General features: G+C 44.4%; 1 protein-coding gene across 1 annotated transcript in view; it reads left to right on the top strand.

The window, feature by feature from the left end:
* Positions 1–8644: 8644 nt before the first annotated feature.
* TBX22 (T-box 22) overlaps positions 8645–9517 on the top strand; it is a 9975-nt gene continuing 9102 nt past the window's right edge. The window contains exons 1-2 of the mRNA XM_005872863.1: positions 8645–8816; positions 9407–9481. Of these exons, the coding sequence (XP_005872925.1) occupies positions 8645–8816; positions 9407–9481 (247 nt within the window). The remainder of the gene's footprint in view (positions 8817–9406; positions 9482–9517) is intronic.

Here is a 9517-nt window from a genome sequence, read left to right as displayed (position 1 = left end):
AAAAAGAAAAAATTTGCAGTAGTGATGGTCTTTCGGTTCTTCTACTCTTCAGCCTGGTTCGCCTTAGTCCTGCCAGACATCTAGGAGAGTGTTGAATTTCCCTGCGTTACACTGTTCCTCTGTGTTGTAAATCACAGTCCTGATTTTAAAGCAGGCCGTATTTGTGATCCAGTCTGCCTTAATTTGTATTCACCTAAGAGTCAGTTTGTGGCTCAGCCTCTGGGTGGCAGTGTTTTTGGGTTGGCCTCTGAGTCTATACAGCTTCTCTATCCTTTTTTAATTGTTACCCTGCTCTGTGTTGTTGGTGGGACTGAAAGTCCCTCTATAGGCCAGACCCTGGTAACTCCCAGGGACTAATTAGCTTATTTTAATCCTTTATCTCATACAGGGTGGAATCTGGGTGTGGCTGTGCTCCTTGCCTGGGGGGCTGGGGGGAGGAATTCCACCCTCTGGAGAGAATGGCTGCCCCAGACCTGGGCCCAGGGGTGTCTCAGCACTCAATTCGCTGCCACCTCCCCCAGTTCCCCCTCTCTCCTCAGCCTCTCCCCAGATTCCACTCGTCCGCACCTTCGCCCTCTCTTCAGCACAGGTGAGTGTCTGTATCCGAACTGTCCTATGAGCAGGGTTCAGTGAAAACAAGTAAACAAACGCCGGCTGGCCGCGGAAACGCTCCCTCTTACCGGTCTGGGAAACGCTCCTCTCTTACCAGCACTGCATGATCTGGGAAACGCTCCTCTCTTATGGGCACTGCATGGTCTGGTCAGTTCCTCAGGATGCCACCTTTAGTCACAGTTTTCCGCAGTCACAAAATCCAAATCTCAAATCTCCCGGCGCCAGCAAACCCGAGGAATTCCTTTCCCCGGTCAGGGGCTGTGTCTGTCCCAAGAGACGCGGCTGCCTGCCATGCGGTCTCCCTCCGACCCTCTGGGCTCAGGTCTGGCAAACTTTCCTGCCCAGATCCCTGGTTTTTAACCTTTCCAGGGGAGCTCTGCCCTTCCCGGCTGCAAACCGTCTCACCAGCTGAGTAATTTCGCCAATTCGGGGTGGGTGTTATTAGTTTCAGCTGCTTACTCCATTTGCTCTGGGACAAGACTTGGGACGCTTCTGCCTATATCGCCGCCATCTTGTCTTCTCAAAACATGGTGAATTTAGATAGTGAATTCCTTGTTGTTTTCATTTGCTTCTCTTTTGTATCTTTCCTTGTGTACCTTTATTGCTTCATTCTTAAGGCCTGCCCCTTTACCCGTTGGAAGCAGTGATCAGGGTGCCCTAAATGTAGAAACATTCATGCAGGAGCAGATTTATCTACACTAATAAAAGAGAAACATGGTAATTGGCGTACGACCGCTACCGTTCCCATTGGCTAATCAGCATATCCTTATGCAAATTAACTGTCAGCCAAGATGGCGGCCGGCAGCCAGGCAGCTGGAAGCGAACATGAGGCTTCCTTGCTTCAGTGACTGCAGACTCCAACGTTCCCCGCCTCACTTGCCGGCCTCTGAGTTGCAAATCTAATCAACTATGTACTATGTTGTAAATAAGAAGCTAAACAAAACCCTAGAAACCAGCTTTCAACCTGCCGGGATCTCAGAGCTGAAGTTATACATTGTTTCGATTATAGAATGGCAAACAAACCAGATACGAAGCCTCAGAGCTAGAGCCAGAGCTAAAGCTGGCCCAGAATAAAATAAAAAAAGAGAAAAAAAAGGAGCAGTTGGGAGCTTCAGTCAACAACCGCCAGCCTGAAAGCAGCCCTCAGCCCCTCACCCAGACTGGCCAGGCACCCCAGTGGGGACCCCCACCCTGAAGGGGGTGTGACCAGCGGCAAACAGCAATCATCCCCTCATCCAGGCTGGCCAGGCACCCCAGTGGGGACCCCCACCCTGAAGGGGGTGTGACCAGCTGCAAACAGCCATCATCCCCTCATCCAGGCTGGCCAGGCACCCCAGTGGGGACCCCCACCCTGAAGGGGGTGTGACCAGCTGCAAACAGCCATCATCCCCTCATCCAGGCTGGCCAGGCACCCCAGTGGGGACCCCCACCCTGAAGGGTGTGTGACCAGCTGCAAACAGCCATCATCCCCTCATCCAGGCTGGCCAGGCACCCCAGTGGGGACCCCCACCCTGAAGGGTGTGTGACCAGCTGCAAACAGCCATCATCCCCTCATCCAGGCTGGCCAGGCACCCCAGTGGGGACCCCCACCCTGAAGGGTGTGTGACCAGCTGCAAACAGCCATCATCCCCTCATCCAGGCTGGCCAGGCACCCCAGTGGGGACCCCCACCCTGAAGGGTGTGTGACCAGCTGCAAACAGCCATCATCCCCTCATCCAGGCTGGCCAGGCACCCCAGTGGGGACCCCCACCCTGAAGGGTGTGTGACCAGCTGCAAACAGCCATCATCCCCTCATCCAGGCTGGCCAGGCACCCCAGTGGGGAGGCCCTGCTGGGGGCCCCCCCTCCCCCCGCCCCCCGAGTGCACAAATTTTTGTGCACCGGGCCTCTAGTATATATATATATATCCCTAATATGCAAATAGACTGAATGGCTGAACAACCAACCGAACAAACAGCCGCTATGATGTGCATTGACCACCAGGGGGCATGTGTGGAACATGGCGGGCATAGGCTGCTGTGGGATGTTGGAGCAGGTGAGCGGGGACGCCAGATCAAGGCAAGGCGCCGGTCACTGTCATCGGGGCGAACCTCTGGTGGTTACTGAAAATTCTTTGCTCCCACAAGCTGTGGTCCCACCCGGCGCTCGCACCTGCTGCCAGCACCGGCCCCACTTGCACCCACTGCCATCAGCGGGTGTGAGCAGTGGCTGCTGGCCCTGATCACCCCTGAGGGCTTCTCCACCTCCCCCTGCTCCTGAGCAGCAATCAGGGCAGCAGCCACTGATCACACTCACTGATGGTACCGGCCCCACTCGCACCTACTGCTGGTACTGGCCCCCAATTGCTCTGTGCCCTCAGTGGGTGCTAGCGGGCTGGTGCCATCAGCATGTGGGAGTGGCAGTGGCGGGAGTGGGGCTGCAGGCAAACAGGGGACCAGGGGCTGCAGTGGGAGGGGCCAGGCAGGGGCGTGGAAGATGGGCCGAGACCTTCCCCTGTGCCCACCGCAGCCTTGCAGCCCACAGTTCCTTTCAAGGTGCACGAATTTGTGCACTGGGCCCCTAGTACTAATATATAAACCCTGAGAAGGAAGATAGTGGGTGAATATTGCTTGGCTTTAAGTTAGGCAGGATCAGTGTTTACCTACTTTTAATGTTTTTATAGACTAAGGAAAGAACTCTCAGCCTAATAACAAATCTTTCCCACTATTTGGTACTTCTGTAGATGTTAGGTATTGAAAAGCCCTGATCAAAAAATGATCATTATGAAAATAGGGAAGGAAGTTTTTAAAACTTTATTCACTTGCCCTGAACATGATGGAGTGTGGTGCCAAAGTAAGGAGGGAAATGTATAACAAGAAGGAAATAAAAATAAATTAAATGGGTGTAAGTTTTGGTGGGCCCAGTCTATGAGTTCAGGAAGATTTCCTTCTTAGTGGCAGGATCTGTTTCTACTGGGCTCATTGTTGCCCAGATTAGATAGAACCAGAAGAAGGTGGCCCACTGATCTGAAGTCAGGTTTCTTACTTGTGTTGATTCCATGCAGAGTAATTTGGTGAGAGAATGTCAGGGAAGGGTGTAAAACAGGCCTTTACCTGGTTTCAGAGAAATACAATGATTATTGTTAAATACTATATTTTCCATAATTCACTGAGGTAATGAACTTGGTATATCCTTGTTTTAAGTGACCTGTGCTGGTGATGTTTTGCTAATTGTCAGGATTATTTATTTAAAACTATCAAGCTTATACTTGTAGCCATTTCTCAAATACTAGCCACTTTCTTTGGAGCTGATCCATAATGCATATTTGACAGTAATTCTGGCTCTTATCCTCATTTTTTAAAGCCATATGAAAGATAATACAAAGAAAGGGAAGATTGAGTGTGGGGAAAATATAGGAAATATATAAAGTATAAAATCCAAGTTAGAATGGACCAACATTAAATTTCACACACCACAAATGCATCCCATTACAAAATTTTTACTTCTTAGTAATCCTGATTGAGCCTTCAGTTCATATATGACTATACAAATTCAGTGGAGCACCAGAGAGGTCATATAAATAAAGACTAGATTTTACTCAAGCTCATTATTTCAATGGGGAGTGTTTGAGGCTGAAAAGATGCAGGATACATTTACAATTATTAATTACTGTCACTGTGCCAGGTAGTCAAAGACAGCTGAAAAGTGAATATGCAAAAACAGTGCCTATTTTGGTTATTACTCAGTTCATATCTGGACTAGTTCTTTTTATTATTAATTAGCATTTTTTAATTTGTTAACTCTGCCCAAAATTAGTCAAAGATAAAATAGTCCTCACAATTCTAGGGGCAAAGGTCCTAGATCCAAACATTTTTAAAAATCTGCCAGCCATAAATTATGAATTGAATAGAAAAAAATGAGAAAAATAATTGCATGCCTTTGATATACTTCAGTAAGAATGTGAAATATAATGAGCCCAAGAGTAATATAATTATTAGCATAGGAAGGCCTTCATCATTTGAGAGCAGTATCAACACATGATTAAATTCAAAGGAATAAATTTTCCTTCAGCTAATGGTTTGGCAAGCATAAACATTTAACTACCCAATTGCCCCATGAAAAGAACACAATGAGCATAGACATTAATTTGTCTCCCTATTCTTTCTTCCCCAACTCTACTTAGGAACAAGAATTACAAAATTTGACATGCATAACTCAACTGAAGCACAGAATTCTTGAGTGATTATATTGAATTAAGCTAACCAAAGTTGAGGGATTCAGTGTGAGAATTACTTTTAATATTTTTCAAGGTTTTTGTTTATTTGTATTTCTTATTGAATTTATTGTGGTGATATTGGTTAATAAGATTACACAGGTTTCTGTAATAGTGTCAACAATAAAAATAAAGTAAAAAACAGCTAGACATTGTTCAAATATATGGTGACAGAAGATGATTTGATTTAGCGTGGTGGGTACACAATGCAATATACAGATCATGTATCATAGAATTACTTTTAATATTAATCAGTCCAGTTCTCTTAATTTCCTGGGGTGAGAACAAAGCTGTATGTTAGAGGTCTTTATTTTATCTACTTACTATAAGAACAAGACCAATTATTACATTGGTAAATACCAAAAATATATTTCCAAATATCAAGATGATAAAATCAGAATATATATTCTATCAGATCTATTTCTCATGGGCTTTTGAAACTCAAATGCAATATTTTTATTTAATTCACTACTTCTATCTATTAAAATAGATCTCAAATTTAAGAAACATGATTACTATAAAGCCTTCTGAATTATTGAATTTGCTTTAGGATTTAACCAAAAGTTGGGGAAATTTCTTCCCCTTCTAGTATTTGTCCACAAAGGGTTTATAGCTGTATAGTTAATATAAATAAAGATCAGCACATTCTTTCATATGGCACATAAATATTGAATAACTATGTTGTACATGTGAAACTCATATATTATTGTATTCCAACTATACTTTAATAAAAAAGAATAAATTTTGTCATGTTTATAATGTCAAAGATTAACACATTCTTGAAATTACACTTTCTCTTCAATGATAAAAACAGCTGTGAGTGCTTACTTTGTTCTAAGCATTATGCTAAGTGGCATTTATATGTTTTTTCCTAAATCCCCAGATACATACACAAACTTACAGAATCATAACCTATAATGAAGATAGTAGATGTAAAAGCATAAAAGCGTAGAAAAACTGAATGTAAAAAAATAAATTTTTAAAAGATGTGTAAATTCCCTTAGAAAGTAGCAATTTAGAATTTGAATGAGATCAGTCTGAATTCAAAGTCTTACCTACATGATATACTGCTTGAATTTTACTACTTTTTGTTATTTATAATAATCCTAGGAATTTGTGTTGAAAGTAGTTTACTTTCAGGTTTTATGATTCTGGGATAGTCTACAGCACATAATTTTCCTAATCATAGAACCAGTACTGTTGAAGGAGTGGAAGGAGGGGAGGAAGAAGAAAAACTAGAAGAAAAGGAAGGTGATATTCCAAATTTTTATCAAGATGAGTGTATTTGTCAAGGATTATTTAGGTTGCAAGTGATAGAAACCCAGCTGAAACTCACTTAAACAAACAAAGAAAATCAATTGTTCAAGCAACTTAGCCAGTTCAGTAAAGTTGAATTCAGGTACTAAAAAGTATGTTGTAAGAAAACTGACTCTGCATTTCATGACTATGCTTTCCTGGGGGTTCATTCTAGGTAGGCTTTCCCAGCTCAAGTGACTTGTACACTAGTCTTGCACAGTGAGCTTCACTCTGCACCTCTAGGGTATACATCAGTGGTTCCCAACCTTTATTTGGCCATGCCCCACCTAAGCATCTCTAAAATCCTGATGCTCAATCTGTGATATATAATACTTATTATTCAAAAAATAAACTCCTATTCATGTGGAGGAAGCCTAAAAGACAATTAACTTAGTCTAAACAAGCTTCCAAAGAACATGGCATCCGTGAAAGAGAAAAATAAAAGAACTAAAGGACAGTTGAAGTCCTGAGGAAGAAATCACTAAGAAATTGTTTAAAAAATATTAATATGAAGTGATATGAAAAAATAGCAAATAAAGTTTCAAAACATAAAATAGAGAACTGAAATGCATAAATATGTCAACATATATTTATATACTGTATATGAGGCCCCTAGAACCATAAGAAATGCAAAAAATTCACTGTTAATAACTCATTCTTAAATTGGCCCCCCCTTAAAAATCAAATCCCTCCCCCCTGGTGAGGCATGTGCACCAGGTTGGGAACCACTGGTATAGGTAGTGTCTTGCCCAGACCTGCATGGTGAGCAGTGGATAACTGATTATTGAACCAAACCCTTCAGAAGTATTCAGGCTGTAATTAACCCTTTGCCATACTACCTGGGATTATCAGATACTTACCTGGTTGCTTGAATATCTCCTTCACATGGACTAGCCGCATGTGTCTCCCCCCGCTCCGCCCCCCACCACCACCACATTATCGCCACGCTTGTGCCTAAGAAGCTGAAACTAAAAATGTCACAAAAAGTTTTTTTTACTGTGAAACTCCAGTACTGACATACTATCAGATCATTCAAGATCCATTATATTTTTAAAGCGGATTCACTTTAAATGTCCTTTGAACACATGTATCAGAGTAGAACAGGAGAACCTTTCTGAAAAGGTGCAAATGTCATTACCTAGGATGCAGTCTGCAAGAGTCCAGGGGAACCTGGTTTCTCATTTCTGATGAAAAGTGGATGACAAAATCCCACACATACAAGTAGAATCTTAGATCTGCATGCCTAAACATGCTCCTTGGAAGTGGTAGACAATTCTCTTCCTGAAAAAAAAAAAGATGGCTTTATTTAATTTAAAGAAAAGTAAAACCCAGCCCAGGAAGATATACCAAGAAATGCTGGAGTCAATTATTTGAACGGAACATTTTGAGGTGTCTCATCCTTGAAAGCAAAATTCCCATTGGTGCTCTGCTGGTAGCCCTGAAATTCTTAAGTTGTTTATTGATTAAGTCATGTGAAAAATAAGAGGCTGTGGATGAGAATACTGGGCTCCTGTACAGGCATTACTTGAAGAACTCAAATTGCATGATTATTGACAATATACATCTGGGAGCCTCCTACCTGCCCCTTACCTCCCCACCTGGATAGAAAGAACAGACTAACATGCTGCCCACCAGTTTGAGACCCAAACTTCAGAAGAATGTCCCCAGAAAGCATGTGCTCCTCTATGTTTCTTCAGTGCACTCACTGGAGAATAGAAGACACTGATACACTCCTCTGGATTTAGTTAAATAACATTTGCACTTTTGTTGGAAAACTGGCCCCTTGTGGGCAATTATTTTCTATGTTCTTGAATTTCACAATTTAATGTAAAACAGTAACTTTGTGTAATCCACGTCTCCACTATCCTGAGCCCCTTTCCAGCCAAACCCTCAAACTCAGTCCATCCCCGCTCCCTGTCAGACTCTGAAGAGTCACTCAAGGTGTTCTTTTGTGTTTCCAATAGTTTCCCAAACAAACAGTGGAGGCTGCGACCAGCTGGGTATTCACTCAATTGGATGCAACAGCACCTCCCAATCTGAGCTGCCTGAGCCACCATTGGCGGCAGGTCAGCTCCCTAAGAGGCCCTGGTTTGCCAATCTCTGCACTCTGCCATGTCCTGAAATCAGGGAGTTAAGAACTGATGGTCCGCACATGTCCATTGGGAGGGAGGAGACCGCAGAGGAAAGGGGGACTAGACTCCAAAGGACTTTGGCTCCGGTTGGATCTTCCTTTCCTTTCATCCTTTTCATCCTTTTCAAAGAAAGAAATATATATATAAATTACACACACACACACACACACACACACACACACACACACACACACTTTTTTTTTCCTTTGAATATTGATCCAGAAATTGTTTTTTTCTGATTTGGGGATTATTTTCTCTCTTCAGTCCTCTGCGCTCTCTCTCCCTCCCTCTCCCTCCTTAAACCAGTTCAGGTTGAAACTTTGCAGTGCACATTCCCTTCTACCCCTCCAGGGATGGCTCTGAGCTCTCGGGCGCAAGCCTTCTCAGTAGAAGCCTTGGTGGGGAGAACCAGCAAAAGAAAACGGCAAGATCCAAGAAAGGAGGCGCCGCCTGAGCTACAGGAGAAAGAGGACGGGAAGGAGGAAGAGAGGAGCGGCGCCACAGGGAAGAAGAGCGAGCAGCCGAGTAAGTACCCCTACCTCACCCCAAAGCCCTGCTATTGGAGCTTGCTGAATCTGCAAGTCCCAGCCTAGCCTAAGATTTAGCAGAAAGGTAGATGTCCTGGCCCAGATGAATGGCCGATATTGGGCCGCGGGAACACTTCGTCCACTTGGCTGTAGGGGAAGTTTCAGAGCCTCCGAGTTCAGCCTGTAATTTTGTGGTTCATTTACGGCGAAGGGGAGGGTCCCCACATGTTTGTGGAGACGTGAGACTCTCCAACCTCCCTGATACCCCGAGAGTCGCAAGGTGGCTGTTTCTCAGGGTAGGAAGCAGGGTACACACCCCAATTCCAAGAAGATTAAGCCTCAGGGACCGAAAATCTCCGAGAGAGTAAGGATGGGCAAATTTGAAGAAGGACCATGCCTTTAACAGAGCGCATCGTGAACCCATTTGTCTCCATCTGGGGACAACAGTGGTGTTGTGGGGAACTTGGGGATCAGTCTCCAAGGTCCCCGGGGAAGAGATGGCGGGTCGACTCCGAGACAGGCATTAGCGAGAAGGTGGCGTGCGAACCAGGAAGCTTTCTCGAAAACTCTAGATTTCTCTATATCCAGCAGAAAAGCGACCCAAGACAGAGTCCTCAGCAACTTTCTCAGGTTGCGGAGGCCCTGGAGGAGGCGGCGGCGGCGGCGGCAACTGTGGCTGCGAGGGCGGAGGCAGAGGCG

Source organism: Myotis brandtii, unplaced genomic scaffold (assembly GCF_000412655.1).
Source record: "Myotis brandtii unplaced genomic scaffold, ASM41265v1 scaffold394, whole genome shotgun sequence".
In the NCBI taxonomy this organism is placed as follows: domain Eukaryota; kingdom Metazoa; phylum Chordata; class Mammalia; order Chiroptera; family Vespertilionidae; genus Myotis; species Myotis brandtii.
Note: the sequence above shows the minus strand (reverse complement) of the source record. Positions and strands in the feature narration are given on the sequence as shown.